The sequence below is a fragment of the Lates calcarifer genome, linkage group LG6 (assembly GCF_001640805.2).
Source record: "Lates calcarifer isolate ASB-BC8 linkage group LG6, TLL_Latcal_v3, whole genome shotgun sequence".
NCBI lineage: Eukaryota > Metazoa > Chordata > Actinopteri > Centropomidae > Lates > Lates calcarifer.
Genome location: NC_066838.1, coordinates 11,276,012 through 11,300,618, shown reverse-complemented (window position 1 = coordinate 11,300,618; position 24,607 = coordinate 11,276,012). Strand labels below are relative to the sequence as shown.

At 40.1% G+C, this 24,607-nt stretch overlaps 1 protein-coding gene across 14 annotated transcripts in view; it reads left to right on the top strand.

Moving 5' to 3' along the window:
- The window catches only part of kif1b (kinesin family member 1B), a 57,296-nt gene that overhangs the window by 26,033 nt on the left and 6,656 nt on the right, over window positions 1-24,607 (top strand). For 5 of the 14 annotated variants that reach the window (XM_018665841.2, XM_051071176.1, XM_018665843.2 and 2 more), the window contains 24 exons: window positions 158-237; window positions 836-911; window positions 2,278-2,357; window positions 2,830-2,936; window positions 3,251-3,334; window positions 3,570-3,750; window positions 3,894-3,966; window positions 11,483-11,588; window positions 11,703-11,720; window positions 12,642-12,790; window positions 13,803-13,981; window positions 14,301-14,438; window positions 15,470-15,721; window positions 17,575-17,693; window positions 18,217-18,302; window positions 18,593-18,722; window positions 19,096-19,249; window positions 19,666-19,756; window positions 19,851-19,969; window positions 20,068-20,123; window positions 21,485-21,593; window positions 22,269-22,335; window positions 22,523-22,607; window positions 23,138-23,243. In XM_018665841.2, the coding sequence (XP_018521357.1) occupies window positions 158-237; window positions 836-911; window positions 2,278-2,357; window positions 2,830-2,936; window positions 3,251-3,334; window positions 3,570-3,750; window positions 3,894-3,966; window positions 11,483-11,588; window positions 11,703-11,720; window positions 12,642-12,790; window positions 13,803-13,981; window positions 14,301-14,438; window positions 15,470-15,721; window positions 17,575-17,693; window positions 18,217-18,302; window positions 18,593-18,722; window positions 19,096-19,249; window positions 19,666-19,756; window positions 19,851-19,969; window positions 20,068-20,123; window positions 21,485-21,593; window positions 22,269-22,335; window positions 22,523-22,607; window positions 23,138-23,243 (2,645 nt within the window). Of the gene's footprint in view, window positions 1-157; window positions 238-835; window positions 912-2,277; window positions 2,358-2,829; window positions 2,937-3,250; window positions 3,335-3,569; window positions 3,751-3,893; window positions 3,967-6,126; window positions 10,212-11,482; window positions 11,589-11,702; window positions 11,721-12,641; window positions 12,791-13,802; window positions 13,982-14,300; window positions 14,439-15,469; window positions 15,722-17,574; window positions 17,694-18,216; window positions 18,303-18,592; window positions 18,723-19,095; window positions 19,250-19,665; window positions 19,757-19,850; window positions 19,970-20,067; window positions 20,124-21,484; window positions 21,594-22,268; window positions 22,336-22,522; window positions 22,608-23,137; window positions 23,244-24,607 lie in introns of those variants that run through there. The other 9 variants (XM_018665842.2, XM_018665848.2, XM_018665846.2 and 6 more) reach the window with 4 other exon arrangements.

The following is a 24,607-nucleotide window of genomic DNA, read 5'->3' as shown; positions in this document are numbered from 1 at the left end:
TATTAAAAATATTAGCCTAATTTGAACCCTGACCCTAAAGTTTAATCCAGACTGAGTTGGCTTATTAGTACTGACAAACATATTTCCTCCAGTACACAGCTGGTCATGAATACCTTACACTGGTTGTGTTTCTTCACTCTTTGCCTCTTGTCTTTAGGAATCAGAAAAGATCATTGCCGAGCTCAATGAAACCTGGGAAGAAAAACTGCGAAAGACTGAGGCAATCCGCATGGAGAGGTCAGTATTGACAGACGATGTCTGTTCATCTCTATCTCTTGCGGAAGCGAAGATGTGTGTCCTCAGTGTGCCTCCACCCCTTCCTCAATATATTCTGTCAGTATTAGACAACCCCCCATAGCTCTTTCTCTGTCTTTTCACCCCTCAGTGCTGTGTCTGTCTCACTTTCTTCACCTTTATGTCTCATTTCCTCTGCACTCATTCTGTCCATTTCCTTTCACTTCTCTGTTGTCACACTCTGCTGCACAGTCACCCCTCTCACATCCCCCCACCTCCCCTTTACCCACTCATCTGTAGCTTCAGACATCAACCATGTTACTATACGTCCACTGATTCTCACTGGTGCCATTCTCTGCCTGTTGTCATACAACAAATCACTTGCTGTAATGTTAAACACGATCACTTCTCATCCTCTTTCTCTCATCAACACAAAGGTCTTTGCTGGAAATAAATGTACAGAGTTACCGCATACATTTCACTCTGCAGGAAATCTTTGCAAGAATGTATGCAACATGCTGCGTGAAGACACTGACAGTGTCTTCCAACTTCAATTTTGACTATTATTCACGAGTTAACCAATGTTTTTCCCTCGCCACAGGGAGGCCTTGCTTGCAGAGATGGGTGTGGCCATCCGTGAAGATGGAGGCACTTTGGGCGTATTCTCTCCTAAAAAGGTAGAACAGACATGAGACACAAGCACAGACAATTGATGGTGGGGAATTGTGTCAAATTTCCCATGGGTGGCAATGCACACCCTTCCACCATCACGTCCTGACTTCTGTTTTCCATGTTGTCTTTTTTTCCAAGAGAACCCTCCCTGCACAGTCACTGGCTTTTCTCATCTGCTCACTTTATCATTCTGTTTGTCTTTCCACTCTTTGTCTTTGCTTTCTTCACATACTCAGCTTAGCCATGAAGGGCCATTTGATGATTGTTTTCCCACCAAGAAGGTTTGTTTTATTGAATCAGCAGCTAAAGCACCTTTCCCACATTAGATGTAGCCCCAAGGCAGAGTTTAGTTAAGTTGTTACCAGTGATTTAAAGTCAAAAGTCTGTTTATTTCCACAATCCAGATCTGCACTTCTTATCTAGTGTGTGGAACATCTACAGTTCCCTTTTCCCTCCCATGTTTTATTTGCAGTCTAATGCATGTGATTAGCTTTAACATGATGGGGTTATTTTAAGATAAGTTGAGTTAAGTGATTTTACATTTACTTTAAAGTTAAATTTACAAAGTCTGTTTAGGTTTATGTTTGAATTTGATACTTGGCTTTCTAGCCTTTAACTGCTTAGCTCTGTTATCGCTGTCATGAGGCTCATTAAATTACAGACAGTGGTACATTCTCTTCACTGTCCTTACCTCTCCAGTATCCTCCAGTAGAGGCAGTATTGCGTGGCAGCAACATAAAGACCAGTTGACGTGTTAGTATGTGCTTGTCAGCAAAGTCACGATTGTGACAGAGAAAGAGATCTGTTATCTTTTAATCACTGACTGTTCAGCGCCAGCTGTCACTAGATCAGCTTTGGTTTCAGAAGATTCCGCTCTTTGAAATTAATCCTTCTTTAGGCATGTTTCAACCCCTCCCCCTCTGCTGCTAATTGTTGTGTGTTAAGTTTTTTTCCTTTTGTTCACACCTATTTGTCGTCCATTCATTTTTTTTCTCTCCTTTCACTCACTGCCGCTCCATGGTTTAGCATTTCGCTGAGAAGCCTTGTGATCTCTATGCAGACTTTAATGGGGTGTTTTCCCCTAAAAAGGTTGGTGGTTTGGAGGCATAGCTGCTAGCATTGTTTGTTAGTTCTTTGATGTTTCAGACTCTAGAGGTGTCAGCACGGTGTCAATGTCACCATTTCTGTTGATGTTCATGTGGGAGATCAGGTATCAACTGACAGGCTGTCAGCAATGTGTGCTATGAAACTGCCCACTTGATAAACATCTGTAATATCGTTATAAACTCCGTACTGCTGAATGTTGATGAAAGTATTGAAATCCTAGCAATTTATTTATGGTAAACTGTTTGCCTCTTGTGTCATCTGTAGACTCCACACTTGGTTAACCTGAATGAGGATCCTCTTATGTCCGAGTGTCTGCTCTACTACATCAAAGATGGAATTACAAGGTAACCAAAACTTGAATGATGACACTGAAATGCTGAAGAGGATGTGGAAAGATTTGGAAATTCTCCCAGGCAGGGTCTCTGAAAAACTACTCTATATTTCATTTCTCCTCTTTTGATGTTAAGCAAGAGGAACTTTCAGAGTCAGAGAAAACTGGCTTAAAATCTGCTGCTGATCACTATTTTTTCACCATCTAAAGTTACTTTCCTCCCCTTTGCCCTATTGGCCCCCTCTTTAGACTGTTCCTATTGAGTATTTTGTTACAATCGTACCCCAGGGGGACAATAATAGATGACAGAATCACAGATAAAGTGCCTGTAGTTAGCCTATAGTGCTTTAGAAGTGCTGTCTTTTCATAAGTAATGGTTTAAAGGTTCCATTTAACTTCTGGCACTGACTTTTTGCCGAAATGGCTGCCAGTAGAATCAGAGAGCAGTGTTCTCTCTCTCAAAATGGCCTCTGTGATCGTTTCAGGGTGGGTCAGGCCGATGCTGAAAGACGACAAGACATTGTTTTAAGTGGTGCTCATATCAAGGAAGAGCACTGCATCTTCCGCAGCGAGAGGAATGCCAATGGAGACGGTGAGTGCTTGTGTTTTCTTTGGCATATGTATGGATTGAATATCTGGATTCTTATGAATTAAGCTGAGTTGATAGAAACAAACAAAGACAGATATCTATAAATAGTCCATAAATACCTGCAAAAACAAACACAGGCTCTTTGTCATTGGACAAAATTAGTGCATGTTCTGTTGCTAATAGAAACACTAAGCTCTACATGGCAGTAATCAGTACATACACTAGATGAGATATTTGTCCTTTACCATATAAAAATAAACAGTGATGAGCTTCTCAGAATGAGTCACTGATGATTGGTTGTTGTGTTTTTGCTGTAGTTATTGTCATGCTGGTGCCCTGTGAGGGATCAGAAACCTACGTCAATGGCAAGCGCGTTGAAGATGCAATCCAGCTTCGCTCAGGTACACATCTCTTTTTTTGTAATTAAAGTTCTAAATAATTGACAAATGTCATATTTGTAGTATTTCTGTGGACTGAAGTCAGTGAAATGACTGGTTGCTTGATAACCTTAGATAATTCAATTAATACGGTGGGTTTTTCTGTCATTTGCATTTACATTTGTTCTCACGACACTGATGGAGCAATGTCTTATCTCATCCTATATGCTCTCCCCATGTGCACTCTACTTTCTTTCAGGTAACCGTATCATTATGGGAAAGAACCATGTGTTCCGGTTCAACCACCCAGAACAGGCCAGAGCTGAAAGGGAGAAGACGCCATCTGCCGAAACCCCTGTGGAGCCGGTGGATTGGACCTTTGCTCAGAGAGAGCTTCTGGAGAAGCAGGGCATTGACATGAAGCAGGAAATGGAGAAAAGGTGTGAAATCCATCCTATTGGTTTTATTTCAGTTCATTTCCAACGCTGTCAGTGCTCCAGTTTGTGTGGTTCCAAGTACAGGTTGTACAGTGCATCATGATTTGTGTGGTATATTTCACAATATTTTTTACTCATTTACGTAGGCTCACTGAGATGGAAATCTTGTACAAGAAGGAGAAAGAAGAAGCCGACCAACTTCTGGAGCAACAGCGACTGGTGAGTTCAAATCAGCTGGTATTTAACCAAACCCACTTTGCGAATTTTATGGATTCAGTCGGTTTTCTGTAATCTTCATGTTTGAGGTTGCAGACAGGTTACTAGTAACTACACAGTGGGTTTAGTAGATGCTAAGCTGTAACTTAGATGGTGATTTTTGCCACTTAGTTACATCATAATCAAAGGCACCTTCTTGAGGAATCCAACTAGTTTTGTGATATTTTGTGTGTTATTTTGAGTGAAATGTACCACAGGTTATAAGTGGCATTCAAAGTTAAAGCATGGTTTGCTTTGGTCAATTACAATTGGAAAGCTAGCTTTTCTCGGTTTTTGTACGATCGTTTCACTTGGTCCATTTAAATCTGACTAGTACTAATTCTCACTCTGAGCTCTGACACTTTTGAGATGTGTGTGTGTGTGAATCACACTTTTACTCATAGCGCATGTCTGTTCTTCTTGCATGGAAGTTTTTCTGGTTTGAGACAGATGAGCTTTTACTCGCCTCCTTCTTGAGTTGAACTGATTTTTCTGTAGCAATTTGATTGAGCAAGAATTAGACTGTAAAGCTTTCCCCTTTCCAAATCCCTGTTTTCCCTTTTCCTGTTGTCTTTTATAGTGGATCTGAATCTTGCAAAACAGCAACTTACAGCTAAAGTTAATTTGATATCAAGATCAAAATTCAATTAAATCTGATTCAGTATATTGGTCTGTATTCAAACACATACCTTTGTTTTTATAAAGTGACGCTGCTTTTGCATGGTTCATGTTAATAGCATGTTTTCTTAACTCACTCAGTACTGGTTCTGGACTAAGTTGCAGTGTTTGCTGTTGAGCTGGTCTACTCTGAAGTGGCTGTTGATTTGCTTGGATTAGATTTCTACTCTAGTTTTCTTGCTCTGTTTTGTCCTGAGTTTCATCTCTTCAATGCAGTTGCTGACATGTACAATGCATTGTGATAACAAAAATTCCTGCTGTAGTTTTTGATGGATAGTGACAATGTGGTTTCTCATTGACTTCTTTGGCTACCTCTCTTTGCCAGCCTTACCTGGCATCTTGTAGCTCACTGAGGGCACGGCTCAGCAACAGAGTTATCACTGCTCACAGTTGAATCAGTGAATCACAGACCTCTTCCATACTCTGGTGGTTTTATGTGCAGAGCTACAGGCACAGGGTTCAGACTCCCAGCAACATCACATTCAATTTTAGCCAGAGATACAATATCATACACAAGACCTGAATTATCTGTACCTACTGGTTGTGATCTGTAATGTACTTTGTCTACAAAAAATGAGAAACTGCATTTTTTTCCAACTAACATCTTTCTTGTAGTGGATTAACACTTACCCTCACTTCTGCCTCTCTCTACTGGCTTTCTGATCAACTGCAAGAACACTCTGTCTTCTAACTCACCGCTAATACTAAAGCCACTCAAACCTTCTGGACTAAAGGGGGAAAGCTCCAAAAATCCATCTACATGCATGCCTCTGTAGCATGTTTGGGATCCAGCTTTCAAATCTCAAAAATTTTCAATTAAGAAGAGGAATATCTCAAAACAATACAGAAGTGCTCCAATCAGCAACTATCCTCTATTGATATTTCCTTTCTAATCATGATAGACATGCTTTACCTTTACTTTTAATATCAATATGCAACATTGGGAACAAAATTGTTAAAGGTGACATTAGTGAGTGTTTTAATGAATATACATTTATTCATATCCATATTACCATTTCACTGGAGAATATAGAAAAACTGACAAGAAAGTCAATGGAAGCCACTGTTTGTTGTATGTATATTTGTTTGTTTTTGAATCTTTATTTTGAACATAATTCTGGAAATTACATTGCATGTTGCCATACATCTTGTATAATTAATGATGTATGCAAAAATATTTAAATATTATTACAATTATTACAGTGTAATAGTCATCTTTGGAAGAATCCTTAGACTTCAAAATTCTGAACATCTGTCTAAGCTCAAGTATTATATTCTCATTTAACTTGGCCTTAGCTCATGGTTGAAGTTCCCATGTTGCATATTTATACCTTTTAATCATTCTTTAAAAAAAAAAGCCATCCTTTCATCCTCTCTTTGATTTCCCATTGTAATTTCTCCTTTTTTGGGAACCATTTGGTTTTTGTCCTGTGTTGTTTTCTCAAGGATGGAGACTCTGATAGTGGGGATGACTCAGATAAGAGGTCTTGTGAAGAGAGCTGGAGACTGATCACTTCCTTGAGGGAAAAGCTGCCTCCCAGCAAGCTACAAACTATAGTGAAAAAGTGTGGATTACCCAGCAGTGGGAAGAGGAGAGAGCCAGTCAAAATGTACCAGATCCCTCAGCGGCGCCGCATCACAAAGGACTCTAAGTGGGTGACCATCTCTGACCTGAAGATCCAGGCAGTCAAAGAAATCTGTTATGAAGTGGCGCTCAATGATTTTCGCCACACACGGCAGGAAATTGAGGCACTGGCTATCGTTAAGATGAAGGAGCTCTGTGCAAGCTACAGCAAGAAGGACCCCAACGAGCGGGACTCGTGGAGGGCGGTGGCTCGGGATGTTTGGGACACTGTAGGAGTTGGTGATGAGCGCATTGAAGACGTCATCACCAATGGGTCTCGACCAGGGGGTGCTGTTATGGATGAACTAAAAGTGCACATCGATAAACTTGAGGACATCTTGCAGGAGGTGAAGAAGCAGAATAACATGAAGGATGAGGAGATCCGTGCTCTCAGGAACAAGATGGTCAAAATGGAAAAGGTCCTTCCACTGATCACCCCAGAGGGCCAAGAAAAGCCTCCCAGTGTAGCCACTTCTACTACTTGCGCAGCCACAACTCCAAGCCCTCGAGAAGCAAAGCCTCCTGTTCCAGAAAAGCCTGATGTAGAGGAAGTAGATTCACAAACAGGCCAAAGCACAGGAGATGACTCAACCCTAAAGCGTGGCCACATGCGCTGGATGCGTCAAGAGCAGTTACGCCTTAAGAACCTCCAGCAACAAGAGATCTCCAAGCAACTCCGCCGGCATACCGGACCACATCGCTTTATCCCCCCAGAGGACCGCAAGCTGCGCTTCCCCTTCAAAAGTAACCCTAAGCACCGCAACTCGTGGAGCCCTGGCACTCACATCATTATTACAGATGAGCAGGTCATTGAGCTAAAGGTGCCCAAAGAAGCTGTAGAGGAAGAAGAGGGTGAAAGCCAGGCAGGTGAAGGGGTACAGTCTAGAGAAAAGATGGCTGCTTCAGTTATTCAAGTCACTCCTCCTTTGCCACCTGCATCAGTCCAGCAGAGAAGCAAAGACTTGGAGCAAGGTTTAAACCAGGGTTACAGACATAACTATAGGAACAACCAACATCAGCAGCCCCATGAACGAGGCCGCAGCAACTCTTTTAATCATCGCCAGCGGCCCTCTGGCTCCATGGAGTCGCTGCAGCAGTCTGAAAGCAACAGGAGGCATACCCAGGCTTTCTACCAGCCCCGCCACCATCAGAACCAGCCGGCACACCTCCAGCCACACCATCAACCACAGCCATGCCACTATAATAGCATGATGTATACAGACGGCAGTTTCAATGGCTATCAGCAGTACCATCACACTGACCATGCTAACCATCCAATCAACTTTCAGGCACCGCCTCGAATGCGCAGGCAAATGTCTGCTCCTAATCTAAAAGCCAGCAGAGAGACAACAGTCTGAGTGGGACTTGAGAAATGAGGAACTAGTTTCAAATACTTTTAGTAGGCAAACACATTACAGATCACAACAGCTCAGAGTCATGAGCATCAAACAGCTAAAACTGACTGTGACTTTTGCACTTGATCAGCGTGTTCTTGGTTGATCCAAAAGTATTGTATGTATTATAAAAAGACATTTTATCATCATCATAATATATGCTGTTTCATCAGTTTTTGCTGCATTGTGTGCGCTACCATCACTAGCATTAGGAGAGCTGTCATAAGGAATTGAAGCCAACAGATTATAAGGGGACTGTTTTTGTCAGAAGAGACATGCCATGCCTACTCTGTTCATTTTTCAGCATGTGTGACAGTTCATCAATCATGCTTTGATTTGCCAAAATTATCTTCATGGTTGAATTTCTGAGTTTACATCTTTGCCATTTTAGTATTGATTTATCATGAATGTTTTTAGCCACTACAGTATGAACACACTGAAGTGTTTAATTTTCATTGAGATTTGTGCTGTTGTTGCAGCCCAAATTAGGAACCAACACCCTATATTTATTTGTTTCTTTGTACCATATAGTTCAATGTTATTATGGAAGATCAATTTTACCACTTGTGTTGTACCTCATAAAACAGTTACAGTCATAAATCATCATCGGCCTTGATCTGGAATCAAAAGACCAGTGTGTTGGACATTTTAAAATTGATTATTGAATAACTTGATGCACCAATCAACTGTGTGACTGCCTTTTAAATAGACTGAAGTGATCTTCAAAGGAAGTGGTATTCAAAAAGTGCCTTTTTATGCACTAACTCTATTAATTCTGCCGTACATTTACAATTCAATCTTTTCTTTCCCTTCATTTCAGTTCAGTGCTCGTGCAGAATATTTCAGCAAAATTTTGTAGAGGAAACTTTATAACTTACCTAACCAAAACTAACTTTTTAGTAATAACATACTTAATTCAAATTCTTAGTGAGCCACTTGACTGCTTGATCCCTCTTACTTTTTAGATTTATTTCAAATATGTAACTACCATGTACCTGTATCACAGTATTTTGCACTTCCTCAAGTCAAGAATAAGCTGTATAATTTGTTAGTTAGTGAATACACTAATTTTAATGTCAGGCAATAAGTTACTCTAATCTTCAAAAAATCTATATTTTTAAACACCCCTGACAAACTACCCACATTTTATATGATTCTATATTTCTCTCCAGGATGTTTTCATTGATAATCCAATGTTGTCTGAATCCTGGATTTTATTAAGACCCTGTTAAATGTAAGAACCACTATGCTGAAATGCTATGAGGTGGACCTAACTGTAAGAAAAGTAACACACAATTGTTTCCACTTCAAAATTTAACTGTAATGACGTCCAGAATGTTCAGAATATTTTTCCTCACTCTTCCTGTGTAAACCACACATCAAGAACAGAGCTCTGATTTCTGTTTCATGCGGTCTAAAACTTACATTTTGGGTTTGTGGTTCACTGAGTAAGCACAGAGTTCACCATGTTTTGAATGGATGTCCTACAGAGTGTTGTCATGGTTCCCAAAGACTTGCCTTAAAAATGTTGGAGGGAGGACAAAGGCTTGAAGTGCTTGCATAATGTTATTCAGGACAAATATCCATGTCAAATGAAATTTTGAGGACTGCCTTGTTTTAGCTCCATCAAATGCCACATACACATGCAACCTGGATGGATCTGTCATTCGGATGATCTGTGAAATCAGTCACGTCAATCGTCCACGTCAGTTTTCTCTTTTTTTTTTTGCCTCTGTGCTTTAGCTGATGCTTATTTGAATTAGCAGCAAGTCTGCCTTTCAATCTGTCTTTTCCTTGCTGCATTTGTAGCTTTAAAAGAACCCATTAATTATTACATTTCAATACCAGATGGCCTTCAAATCATTTTAGAGAAACACAGACACTCAGCAGCATGGGAGAGACCTTTGAGGACTATCAAAATGTTCAACTTGGGTTCAGAATGATGAAATTATTTTCTGTTTATTATTTTAACTTTTGACAGTATATATTCTGCCTTACTATGCTGTAAAAAAAAAAAAAAAAAAAAAAAAAAAGCCAAATGATGTTATGACATATGCAAGTTTAGTCTCTCCACCCTACGCCTCATGTCTTCATGACTATCTTTGCATGCAATAGCTTACATCTCTTCAGCTCTAATAAACGCTCCATTAAAGAATGTTATTTAACGTATGCACTGGTGCTGACAGTGACCAGGTAAGCTGGAAAGAATACAACATCAAATGGACAATGTACCCTATACTGTTCTTTTGAAATATACATATGTCTGTGTTAGGTCTCAGTTCAAAGTGTCTTGAGTGTTGTACAACAGGTTTTTGAATCTGCAATATCAAGTGCCTCATTGTGGCTGTGTACCAAGTTGTGTTGCTTCCTTAATCAAGCACTTTGTGCAAACATACAGTACATATTGGAACAGTATTGTTCACAGGTTTTAAAAAAGGATATACTGAATCCCTGTGTGTCTGGAGGTTTATTTTCAAAGTATGACTGAAATAAAATGACATGCTCCAAGTGCAGTTATTGGTTATATATGGGTGGTATTTGTTCAATAAAACAGTTTAGGGACAGAATCAAATCTCTGAATGTGTGTACCACACAGCACAATGACCATTTTAGACACTTTACAATACCTTAGGCCAAGTTATAGGTATTGTAATTATTTAAATTAATACACTTTTAATTATTGTTCATAAAACATCACATTTGAAATTACTAACTATTATCTACGCTAATTGTAATCATTTGATACTATATTATGGCAATGTCACACATGCATAAAGCTAGATTTATTGGCATCTAGCTCATTCCACTAACATGGTTTCAGACATTTCAAGCCCTTTACATCATTAAACTAATTTAGAATTTAGATGTTTGTGTTTTGAAAGTACTTTATTCACATGCTTCATTATGATGCACGCTGTTTTACAACCGCAGATGAATACATTCAGTAAAACCTGCTTGGTGGGTTTCCAAAGGTAGCTTCAGTAGAGAGGTTTCAGCTTTTAGCTTGTTGGTAGGGTTTCAGCGGGGAGGAGGTTAATGACAAATGAAAAGGCTGCATTGTCTTCCCAGAAGACACTGAACAAACAGGATGAGGTCATCGGGACCACAGCTTGTCCTGATCTGATGAGGATGGCGCCCCTCATTGGATTACAGTTGACTCAGCTCCTAGCAGCACCTCTCTTCTTCACAGCCATTTCTCTCACAATATAAAATGTTTTTCATTGTTTTGTGAAGTTTCATTTCCAGAACAAGTCATTGCAAATGGTGAATGTTTTTCATTCATTGCGCTTGCTTAAGTCTTGAGTTACTTTTAGGTTATTCTTAGGTATATGGAAAATAGAAACTGTAATAAATTCCCTCACTTTTTAAAAAAACATCTTATTGTGAACAATAGACATCAGAGTCTTGATTATGTTAAGTATTTTAACTTAATTTCATGTGATATATATAACAATATATCGGATATAACAAGACCTTATCGAGCAGGGTTTCAGTGCAGGTCTGAAAATGTACAGTGAGGTAAAACCTTTTAGGTGATTTTTATTGCATAATATACACATCCAGCTCCATGTATTCACATGTCATTTGGACCAGTGACCAAAGTAGTCAGTACTAGAAATAAATCCCTGGCTGTACTGTAGAATTTCAAAAATGGAGAATAAGCCACAGTGTGAATGTTGGGGTTAAAATGTGGCTTTGATGGCCAGCTGAGCTCACCTGTTGCTGCGGTTGATGGACAGTTGTCCATGTTCTCTTTCCTCTTCCCCTGTGTGTTGGTGTCCAGGTTTACGAGAGCAAATTGCAGGAGCTTCAGAAACAGGTGGAGACGCGTTCGCTGGTAGCTGAGACACCTGATGAAGAAGAGCTGGAGGAGGAGGAGGAAGAGGAAGGTGTGTACTCTAAATCTTCAGTCCTGTAGATATTTCTTTTACATACTATATATAAGCCCCAAATATATATATATAAAAATTCACTGTATGTTTTCTTCTACATTTTCTGTCCAGAGCCTAAACTACTTGGATGTGCGTATAGTATTTTCTGTTCCGTAATCATGAGAACATAATATCAACCTCATTCAGATTAATTAAAATTCTTAATATTGCCATACTAATTACCCATTCAAGGTATTCAGTCAAACTAGTTCATCAGTAATATATTCTCTAATCCCTTTGAAAGAAAATATGCTACTAATGTAATATAAACCACTCTAGGTGACGTCTCAGGGACCATACCTCTAGTTTTTCATGTTTTAGCCCATCTCTTTCAGAGCAAGGAGGTTTTCAAAATACAGCTGTTTCCCTACCTTTCAAGCTGCCACTGGTTTTCATTCTCCTCAGTAGCAGTCTGAAAGTTAATTCACAGATTGTTAATTGAGATCGGTAATCCACCACAGTGAACATTTTGTCTCCTCGGGTGACTGACTTCTTGTTATTGAAGTGGGACAAATTAACCTTTCGTGTGTGTCTGACCTGACTGAAAATGTAGCTCTAATTCAATTCCAATAATAGTTGTCCATTAAGTTGAGAGCAATAGCAGGTTCTAATCCTGTCTTGAATGTGTGTGATGGAGTTAAACCGTTCTTTGTATTTGGATGACAGGACTGTGTCTTTATAGAGGAAACAACACAGTGTCCACATTTTGTCCCTGTTTGTCCTCTGGGTTTGATTTTCCTGAAGCAATGCTTGTAAATGAAAATGCTTTTCAGCAGCTGACTGTAAACTCTGATGTTAGAAGTCTTTGAACACATCACAAAGGAGTGGTTTTCAGATCAGGCTCTGCTTTCAAGGAACTTTCATGTAAAATGAAAGTGATTGGGCTAAAACAAGCAGAACCACTGGTGTGGTCCTTTTTTTTATTTGTATTAAAAATTTGTGTGTCTGCATGTGTGTTTATGTGTATATGCAACACATTAATGTAAAAAACTTTCCCCCGTCTCTCTGCAGTGCCATGGACTCAGCATGAGTTTGAGCTGGCACAGTGGGCCTTCAGGAAGTGGAGGTATCATCAGTTCACCTCCCTCCGTGACCAGCTGTGGGGAAATGCTGTCTACCTAAAGGAGGCCAATGCCATTAGTGTGGAGCTGAAGAAGAAAGTAAGTCAAATGACATTTCAGTTTATTTTGGTACATGTAAGTTAAGAAAATGTATCACCTCATAAACGTAATGTTTTTAGCACAAAAAGAAGAGGCGTAAAAATAAAACATACATGTGGGGAGACCCTCTAAAAAAGTGTGATATTATAAGGAAAGTGTGTGTAAAGTATGAAACAAAACCAGTGACCTTAAATTTAGTAAAAAGCTGAATTGTCCTCCAGTAATGTATTTGCCTGGCAGCTGTCTCCAGAGGTGAATCAGCCTAATAACCATTATACACTCGGTTCTGGGATGTTAAACTGTGACGTGAGATGACGCTGATACATGATCTCCTGACTGTATTCCTCATTACAAACCCACATGGGTGATGTAATGAGAGACACCGCATTCAGTCCCCCGTGATGCTAGTGATTTATATAACTGGACACTCAACATAAAGCATAATGTACGTTGCACAAGCAAAAGCCAATCCTTTAAGTCTTTCAGAGTTGGGTGTTGACTCATTGTCACGTAAAGAAATTGAATCAGAAGCTCCTCGGCTATAATCTGTCCTCCCCATCAGGAGAGCTTTGCGATTTATGTTCTTGTTCAGATCTAGGAGCTACATGATTGGTACTGGAGATGGGTCATCTGTCACAGATGGTTTCTGAGATTTTTTATTTATCTTAAGCTTTCTTGTACCTGTAATTTATGTCTTGTGTTTTTAAGTGGTTCAGGTTTTTGCCCCCAGAGAGAGGCCACAAAGTGGAGGGTGTTATGGATCTGTTTGACCTTTCAGCCTTGATGTATCTGCAGTAAAATAGAACCATACAACAAAAGACAGAGCCCTGTGTGTCTACTGAGTCTTTTAATTAATGGGAAGTCTTGATCTCAGCTAGGAGTAAAGCTTTAAGGAGTTGCACCTGTTCTTGGTCTTAAGTCAGGATGGATCATACTTGTGTTTTGTTGTTGCTTTTCTTAGTATAGCAGGATGTTTTTTAAGGTTTCCTTTTTTTTCCTCTGCATCCTTCAGGTCCAGTTCCAGTTTGTCTTGCTGACAGACACGCTGTACTCTCCGCTGCCCCCTGAGCTCCTGTCCCCAGAGCCAGAGAAAGAGCGTGACTCCAGGCCTTTCCCTCGCACCGTGGTGGCTGTAGAGGTTCAGGACCTTAAGAATGGAGCCACACATTACTGGTCCCTTGATAAACTCAAGTAATCACTATACTATACCTTAAACTAGTCCTGTATTTAGATTTGTTTAGAATTCTTATTCATAGTAGAAATCATCAGTCACCACAGTCTTTTGCTCAATCAGCCTGTTAATAATAATAATAATATCTTAAATTTATATAGCACCTTTCACAAGACCCAAGGATGCTTTACAAAGACAATGTCCAAAAAAAAAATAATTAATAAATAAAAATTCTCATTCAGACATCTGTACATCTAGCAGCATCTCTCCAGCTATTAGGCCTGTGTATTCACTCTCCGCTTCTCATTAATATTGATCGCACTCTGACGTCATTTGCAGGCAGAGGCTGGACCAGATGAGAGAGATGTATGATCGTGCTGGCGAAATGGCCTCCACACACCAGGAGGACTGCGAGGGCACTCTGACAGGAAATGACCCCTTCTATGATCGTTTCCACTGGTTCAAACTAGTGGGGAGGTATGTAATGTATCAAAAATAAATACATATACAGTACTGACTGTACATGTTACAATACTACACCACTAAATATCCTGTTTTAATGCTGTTTGCTGTGCTTTTTGTTGCCAGTTCTAAATTAAAACATTTTTTGGCTGACTAATTCAGTATGGCTTTGTTCAGGCAGCTTTTGTGATCCATTTATTTTAAATGGATGTTAACATCTACTTTCATTTCATTTTTCATTTTCATAGTCAAATTCTGTTCCACAGATTCATTTTCTGTCATTAGAGTCACATAGACCAGTGATATCACATGTTTTGGCATCATTTTATTGCTCATGTAAATCTTTTTTTTGTTTTGTTTTGTTGTTATGTTTATAATTTGACATTACATTTGTGATTTTGGTGCTTGTGATTCCATGTCACTGATAATGTATTTATTCATTTTATTTGAGGCATTTTGATTTTTTTTTTTTTCATTTAAATCAGAAACTATGTTACTTTCATTCATCTTTTATGTCATTTTGCTGTGACTGCTCATGTTGATACCCTTCCAGTTCACACAAAAGCTTAACAACATAGTGTATCAGGATAATGTTGAAATATGTGGCATTTTGTATTCTATCCTCTTCCAGCCAGCATACATTAGAAGACTTATATGTTAATCCTTTTAAAGTGATATTTCATTTTGGTATAAAAAAGTCATGTTTCTATAAACTGCTGTGACACCTAGCAGCTTCCTGTAATACCTGCTCTTGATCTGAATCCCTCTGTTACTTTTTCAATAGCTCCAAGTAGTATTAGTATTACTCATAATCATATACCCTTTTCTCTTGGTCATTGATTACTTTGCAATTCAAATAATATTATTTGTGGTAAAAATTAAATAAATAAATACATTTGGGAGAAAACTGTGATTTTTATGCCAAAGTGAAATATCACATCTAAGCTACACTTTATGAGCTACAGTGGCCTGTTTAACTCTTCTGTTCCTGCATTGTTACCTTTCCTTGGTTCCTGCCACTGCTTCCAAACCACCAACCCCCTCAGCTCCCCCATCTTCCACGGTTGCGTTAATGAGCGCCTGGCAGACCGCACGCCCTCACCCACCTTTTCCACCACTGACTCCGAGATTACCGAAATGGCGGACGAGCGCCAGAGCGAGATGTCCGACTTGATTGACGATGAGGCATTCGTGGACGACACCAGCTCAGATGCCGGCACCGAGGAGGGCTCGGACATCTTCAGCGACGGCCAGGACCCCTTCTATGACCGCTCCCCCTGGTTCATCCTGGTGGGAAGGTTGGTGACTGGCAGTGGCAATCCCCCACGTCCTCCACACACAAAGTGGAATAGGAGTTTGGGTGGATGTTGGATTGGTTCAGTCTAGTATATTTTAATAGTAGAGCAAAGAACGTGTGTAGGTGTTAAAACACATGTAAAAAGTACAGAAAATAACACATTATGCCAATTAAGGATGATTAGCTTTTTATGAAATAGGTTTCATGGATGAATTCATGTACTTTACATATCTGTGAAGATATTGAAGTAGTTGGATATAAAGGCTGATGTTGCACCCAACAACAGTGTTCAGTAGAGAGATGTTAAATCAGCAGTGTATATGATACAATACATTATTATTTTACATATTATTTTAGTATCTGGCTGATCAGAATGCTAAAAAGAGAGCACTGATTAATTATCAGTGAAGCCCTCCCCTGGTGAAAGAATCATTTCAGAATCAGATCATGTATTCACAGCAGCTTTGCAGAGATAAACTGGACCAGTTTTTTTAATTTAATGTGATTAGTCATACATCTGTGCTCACAGACCTGCTGTTTTTTCTAAGTTACTTCACATTTAGACTCAGTTCCCTAAAAAACTGAAAAGCCACCTTCCATCATATTCTCCACCTCCTCTCAGAGTGATGTCTCATCCCCCGCCACCATCACAGCACTGCCTGTATTAACTCCCATCTCTGTGTGTGAGGTCACATGTATTTGCTGTTGATTAGCCGTCTGTCATTTTACGTTTTATAATCCTTTAAACCTTGTTTGATTTGTTTTTTTGTTTTTTTTTTGTTTAATTTGTTACATTGTGGTTAAGTCATTTGTTTTATAACATTGTTTGTTTTAACATTGCCCTTGGAATGTATTGTAGGTAATATTAACTCAGTAGTAGTTGGCGTTCACATAATCATGCTTACTTGTATTTGCTTTAAAATGTTGTCAAGATGAAATAACTTGCTGCAGCAGCAATTGAAATCACAGCATATGCTGTAGCGAGGCTGGAGCCTCAGCGCTGCAAACATCATAGCTGAGTAATAAATACAGTGTGCTAATCTCAGAAAAAGACGACAGATCAATGCAGGCTTCAAGCCAGCCAGACTCTGCCACAGTCGTAGCTCAGCTACCTGCGTCACCGTGACTTCAGAGATTTTACAGATTGATATCTCATCCCCCGTCTTGGCCTTGAGTCTTCCAGCGCAGGGAGGGAGGGAGGACAGGGTGGAGGGAGAGAGGGGTGGCAGGGAAGAAGAGTAGGTCACCAGGGGTGCAGCAAGACAAATCAAATCCCACAAAACAAAATGTCAGCGAGTGTGTGAGTGAGAGACTAACATCGCCAGTAACACGACACAATAAACCACTCTTTTACGGCCGTTACTGCTGCATCCCAGGCGATCTGTCATCAACCCTGTCACAGTTTAAAAATAAAGTGGATGGTTAAAGCTGCTGCTGATTCAGTGCCTGAAGCATGTATGAGTTTATGTTCAATTTTCTGTCCTCATTTTGTTTGTTTGCTTTTCCCTTAACATAATTGTCACTAATATTTTACTGTATGTCATTGTAGTCATTAATATATGCTAAACAGTGAAATGTTTGTGCATATTTTAAGATGTTCATTTGGAAGGGATATTAATATTGAAAATTGTCTATGTGCATACGGACAGTGTTCAATAAGTAGATATCTAGTTTGCTTTTAATTGATTAAATCCAACATGTAACATGGCAGTTATAGAAACATACATAGTCATAAACACAATCTTAATGTTTCCTGGATCTAAAAGACTGCAGCAGTTGTCCCACCCTGCACCAGAACCAGGTTTTCACGTTTCTACCCTCTTTTTTTATTATTTTTTTTTCCCCTACTCTCAGAGCTTTCGTGTACCTGAGCAACCTGCTGTACCCTGTACCGCTGGTTCACCGTGTTGCCATAGTAACAGAGAAGGGTGCGGTGCGTGGTTTCCTGCGCGTGGGGGTCCAGGCTATAGCTGGTGAGTAATTAATGAGATTCTCTAATGAGCAAGAGCACGAGGATCTTTATCCACAGGTGACATCCTGGTAATCACTCATTTATGTGTTATTATGCTTTGATGATATTTCTAGAGTCAGCTGCTGAGTTTGAAAAGGAAAATCCTTGTGAAGGAGACAGTTTGTCTCAGTGATTTGTCAACCTTTTAGAGAAATAATATGGTTCTTATGTGTAGTTGAGCAGTTAAAAAGCATGCTTATTGCCACTAACTATGTATCAGTTCCATGTATTTGTGCCATATAATGTGACATCCGATACAGTTTTTGATGTTTTGATACCAAAATATGTTCTACTAAAACCAAATAATTAGATAAATATACGGCTCTAACTCCTAGTTTGATATTTTGAAGGGTGGCGTCTGAATCTGGTGGCAAAGAGAAAATTCCCTCAGATTCTGAGTGCATTCCCTTTTTATGTGCTGTGACAGTTTTAGACAGCTGTGTCTGTGATAGATCCTGATAAGAGGATGGTTTGTCTCTTTGTAGCTGACGAAGAGGCTCCAGACTACGGGTCAGGAGTTAGGCAGTCAGGAACCGCCAAGATTTCTTTTGATGATGAATACTTCAAAAAGGTAAGCCCTGAGTCAGATGATGGAGTTTCAAACTTAAGAGAGCACTTTTCTTGTGCATGTTTGTGTGACAGTGGATGTCTAATATTTGGGTTAAAATATGATTTCAGAAGAGGAAGTTGTGTTTTCTTTGAGTTTTATACAGTTCCTTCCTTTCTTGTTTATTTTCTAAAAGCAAATAATACAGAAATGCACTCACACAGGTGGAGGTTTTAGCGACTCCATTTCTTTCTACCAGCTATATGTTAATGTCTTCCTCCTTCCACTCTTGCATCTCTTTTTCATCCAATCAGAATGACTTTCCCTCCACGGTTATGACCCGCTCTGGCTTGTCCCTGGAAGAGTTGCGCATTGTGGAGGGTCAGGGTCAGAGTTCAGAGGTCATCACACCCTCAGAGGAGCTCAACAGAATCAATGACATGGGTACGGCTGCCAGACCTTCACCTCTCCACTCATAAATTTCATACTCTCAGCCCCAAGGGGAAACACACTTGGCAGATGGTCCTGTTGAATGCAAAGGAGAACTTAAAATGTTTAGTTATGGAAATGAGACTGATGCATTTTTTCTTGCTTTGTGAAGGAATGTGTACAAAGGCTATTTGAGGAGTGAACAGCAGAATCTGCTCTACAAATCACGAGCATGATAATGCGCAGACACCGGTCTGATTGTATTATGCAGAGCTTAGAATTCATATGCACATTGCATATGAAAGCACAGTCCCAGGTGCAGTTGCAGGTCGTTTTCAATAAATCTCAGCACAAGTTCTTCTAACCCTCCCCCTGTGGTTTTCTGCAGACCTCAAGCTGGGTAACATCGCAGACACCAAGCTGAGTCGTGGTGATGGTCTGGCAGGCCAGCTGGAGGTGGGCAGCATCTTCACATTCCGTGTTACTGTGCTTCAGGCCAGCGGCATCCTGCCGGAGTATGCCGACATCTTCTGCCAATTCAAGTGAGTTCACACGACCCAAAATAAAGTTTGTGGTAACTTGAATTTTAATATCAAATCCTTACAGTTGAATGCGTCCCCTGTGGTGTCTTATTTTTAGAGCAGTAATAAAAGGTGATGATACAACAACAAAGTGCTGAACCAAGACAAATACAAGGCACTAGTATAAAGCAATAATATTACTATATCAAAACAGATTTATGTGAAATATTGTAACTCTGTGTCTGAAAGTCAAAGTCAAAATCAAAAGACAATTGATATAGCTTTTTCTGTGAATGTCGAGCCTACTCCTAAAAGCTGATGAAATTTATAGTTGTCTTTTGCATTATAAATGAAGCTGCAGATTTCGAGGGAACAACATTATCTTGTTGACAAATAAATGTCACGTGCTGATGCTCATTTATGTTTAATCTGCTCAGTTTCCTGCATCGTCATGATGAGGCTTTTTCCACTGAGCCTCTGAAGAACACTGGCAAAGGAGCTCCTCTGGGCTTTTACCACGTCCAGAATGTGAGTGCAGACACACACACACACACACACACAAGCTGTACCTAAATAAGTGAATTGATTTTGACAACGCCTTGTTTTTACACTGTTGGAGCAGATTTCAGTAGAGGTCACAGAATCCTTTATTGAGTACATCAAGACCAAGCCCATTGTGTTTGAAGTGTTTGGCCATTACCAGCAGCACCCACTGCATCTTCATGGCCAGGACCTGATCAGGTGGGTGGTTTGGTTGCAACTAGCTCAATTTGTTTTAAGTATTCTTTTTCTATCAGAGAATTTCTATAATTTAGAAATATTTGGTTTTGTCTTAACAGTCCTCCGACACCGTCAAGAAAGTATTATCCTATTCCCATGCCTCTTTCTAAACCAGGTAAGGCTTTTAATGTCATCACAACTTACACTGAAACAGCACTATCCTCTGCATCTGTCACCATCATTTCAACATATTTTTTGTGTTTGTTATGGTTATATAAGCATGCCTCATTTTTCCTTCCACTTTTCTTTCATTTCTCGCTTCCTTTGGATTTTTTTTGTCTCATATTTAATCATTCTCCCACCCTCCATAATCCTCTTACCCAACTCTGTCCTCCCTCTTCCACATCTCCTTTTTCACACGTCTCTCACAATCTTTCCCACTGTTCGTACAATATCATGCATTGCAAACCCAGACCATACCCGTAAGATAGAGTTGGTCCGCTACTTGATGAGCGGCTATGTGAACGGGAAGGTGCTGGACACGCTGTCCGAGCACGCCAACGCCCTGGCCTCTTCTGCTGTGGCCAGTCTGGAGGACGAGGCTGACCAGCTTTCTCACTTCCTCTTCCTCCCAGTACCCAATGACCCTGTGCTAATTGTGCCCAGGCACCATGGTTGGTACACAGTGGACAGTGTAGTAGCTTATTGGCTGGGCAGTAGATGCACCTTGGTTGTAGTGATTACATTAGTGCTGTGCTTTGCTCTTGTGGTGCTCTGTGACTGCAGGCAGCAGCACAATAAAGCTCTGCAGTGGTTCTGTGTGCTGTACCTTGCTGCAGGTCCGTTTAGGTCCAGTCAGCTCAGTCCAGCCCTCCCCTGTCACTTACAAACTGGCCTGAGCTGACACCTTGAGGTAAATCTGCTGCATGTGCTGAATCTTAAGCCAAGTAACAAAATGAGTATTTATAATAATCATAGAAGATCACTGACATAGCCTTCACAGCATAAAATCTGAATCCATGGGCTTAAGCCTTTATAGGTTCGGCTCCAGTCAAATTAAGGTAGTTTTCACGTGGAATAATGTTCATTTCAGCCATATTGAATGCAAATGAATGTAGCTGTGTGTCTCAGAGATTAGCCTGTTTCAACGGAAACGTAATCCTGATGTGTTAGACAGCATGGTGCCGTCAGTGGTGGTGTAATCTGTGATTTAGCTCCTCATAACATTTTAGTACGTTCAGCTGTTGGGTTTAAATATAATGTATCATTGTTCCTGTTTTCTGTGTCCAGTTTATTTCAGTAATAATGAATTTTATAGGCCACACTTCTTTTAAATATTGTCATTATATGTGTGTGTATGGACTAATGGCTCACTATCTAGGGTCAACAGTGTGTTTACATCACATACCCAACCTCCATTTAGCAATTCTTTTTATATAGTTTATATATAATTTAAATACATATGAATTTTAACTATATTATTTTCATCCATCCCTTCTGCAAATCAAACTCAGGTTATGTGTGTTTGTGTGTCAGTTCCAGCCACCAAGTTGAACACCATCACCAAGTCCAACCTGGGTCAGTGTGTCAGCAAGTACGATCTGCTGGTCTGGTTTGAGATCAGCGAGCTTGAGCCCACTGGAGAGTGAGTGTCCACACATGCATGTTACATCCACAAACAGCAATAAATATAAAAGTTATCAAATGCTTTTTGTTCCTTATAAGTCATTTGAAAAGATTCAGGATGTGAGATCTCAGATTTATTTCAAAGTATTTAGTATTACTAAAAGAAGCAATACGGTCAACTTTAAAGAGTCGCGGCAAAATAACGTGATATGCTTCAAAAAAAAGTCTGTAATACATTACAACAGGTGAGGAAAATACCAAAAAAAGATAATAAAAAGATGGCTAGCTATATATTGATTAAGGCATCAGCGATGTACACAAAACCTCCATGTACTGTGTACTAAGAGTCATATTTAGTGACATAACACCTCTGTAAAACATGTACCCAGATGTCACAGCCTTCTAGTTGCTGTAAACCACAAACATAGTAAAAAATCTTAAAGGTTAATAAAAACTGAAAGTAGTTGTGAGTAGAAAACACATCTGAGGTTTGTACCTGAGGCAGCTTATAAACACTAAGTCAGTGCAAACTCTAAGAAAAGATTTAAAAGGTTTGACTTTGAACCAGAACAGTCTTCTCTTGAATGCACCATTCATCATACAGTGGATGCAAGTCAGCAAATCCTCATAAAGAATACCATGAGATGTGTTGGTTGAAGTGTCCAGGCTCAGTGTGACCTCCCTCTCTCTGCAGGTACATCCCAGCTGTAGTGGATCACAGTGGAGGACTGCCCTGCCATGGCACCTACCTACTGCACCAGGTACTGCAGACCAACACCTTTCCTACTAGTCATCACTGATTCTATAAAATCAAAGGGGGATCATATTTTCTTTCTTTTAAACCAGTAGATATGAATGATATTTCTTCTTTATAAGAAACATTTAGAAGCTTAAATTTCTTCTAGCTGTGTCGACTCTGATCCTAAGCTCCTGTCATCTTTGCTGCAGGGGATCCAGCGGCGGATCACAGTGACTCTCATCCATGAGAAGGGTAGCGAGCTCCACTGGAAGGATGTCCGAGAGCTGGTCGTAGGTGAGCAGTCTTCCCACAGGGATTACTGGTTCTGCCTTTCTCCAAAGACACAGAGCACTGTTTCCTCACTGCTGAGGCACACTAGACTGTTGCAGTAGCGGAGGAGAGGATGTTTCCGTGTTTCCTCATTAACACAGCTCCCAACACCTTCAAATGTCACAAAGGAATTTCACTTCATGAGGCAGCACTGAAAATACTTTGCACCGCTTCCTCAGTCATGATTTCAGTCTGAGGAGTTGTGTCTGTTTCTCTTCAAGCTGCCTGTGTCTTTAAGCAGTTTATACTGTAGCTGTAGCTGATGGGCCAAATAATTACATTTCGCATTTTAGTCTATGAGCTGCTGACATTCTTATCCAGAGAGGCTTATGACAGAGCAGCCATGTGCCGCTGGACACCGGGCCAATATGTCTGTTAAAGTGCTCTGCTGAATGAGTCTATTTATTAGGAATTTATTCTCCATCAAAAGAAGTCATTTGAAGCTCTTGTGATGACAAGATGTTGATGTGCTGCGCTGCTCTGTGTCCCACCAGGTCGCATCAGGAACAAAGCTGAGGTGGATGATAGCGCTGCAGACGCTGTCCTGTCCCTCAACATCATTTCTGCCAAAAACATCAAGTCATCACACAACTCCAACAGGTAGCTGAAACGCTCACACACTTGCCAAGCTCTCATTATCTTCACCTATACTCAATAAACGGCATAAGTATAATCAAGGTGCAAGTCTGTCAGTTCATTGGCACTAAGTGAAGGTTTGTTGATTAAAAGCTGCATATATTCTACTTGATTCTAAGCACAGGGCTTCCAAGATAAGCTATTTTTAAATCAGTGCAGCAAACAAGAAATTGACACATTCCTGTGATGTAGTTATTGCCACATACTGTAGCTGATATCCTGCTCTTAAAAACAGTTGCAGTAGAGATAGTATGTGGGAACATTTTTTTAGCCTTGTGTATGTGTCCTTGTCTTTACATTTGCTGAAGGCACATTGGAACCGTTGCATGACCATTTCCATTTTCACTGCTGTTAATTTGCTCCATTGTCTCTGTTGCCTGACTCTCTGTGCTTCTCTCTTTTTTTTCTGTGCACTCTCTTTTTTCCTCCTGCTGCGGCTGGACTCATGATTGTGCTCAGGCTTTCTATTGATAAGGATATTGATAGGTACCAGTGAGCAGAGAACATAAGGCTCCTTCTCTGAAAGACCTTTATGCTTCTCTTTAGTCCTTTTAGATCCATAGAAATAAGTTCTCCACAGTTTGTGTTTTTTGTTGGCATGTTGCATTAGGCCTGCCTTTATTTCTACTGATATTTAGTGTCTGAAAAAACAAATCCCATTCCATATTTTTCATGGATAAGTAAAGGCAATCCTAAGTGCAACTGCAGTTCCCTATTTTGTATTGTGATTTTGTGACTCTCAGTCCAGTTCAAACCACAGTCTGATCTTCTCTGGAACTTAGATTCCAAATGAATGCTTTTCGCTTATTGAGTCTTAACTCAATAACAAGGGCCAATGAGGCACCGAACAGGGCAGCTCTCTCAGTCTGTGGGCAAGAGCACCCCCTGCTGCCACAGACAGGAACAGCATCAGAAAGCCTTATGAGCAAAAAAGCAGGCTGATACAGATCTATTAATCTAATGAGCTGATAGCAATGAGATAGCAGTAAATCACTGTGTTTCTTTTTATTTTATATATCTATGAAGTAGATTGATAGGCCTCACATTGATACTATAAGGTATGTTATTTGTATCATAGCTTAGATATGCCATGCAGAACACACAAGGCCTATATTCTGCATGAGGCCATTCTGGCTTGTGCTGACTGTCACACACAGCTCGCTACACTCTCAGCACATTCCTGACACTCTAACTCTAACTACTGGGTTTCCTAGTTCACGTTGTGTCTATTGCCAAGGTCTCACCTCAGTGTGTTTCCTCACATCTTGTCATGACTAATAAGTGTGAGGGACACATCAGTCACTGCACAGTGTTCACTGTCTGATCTG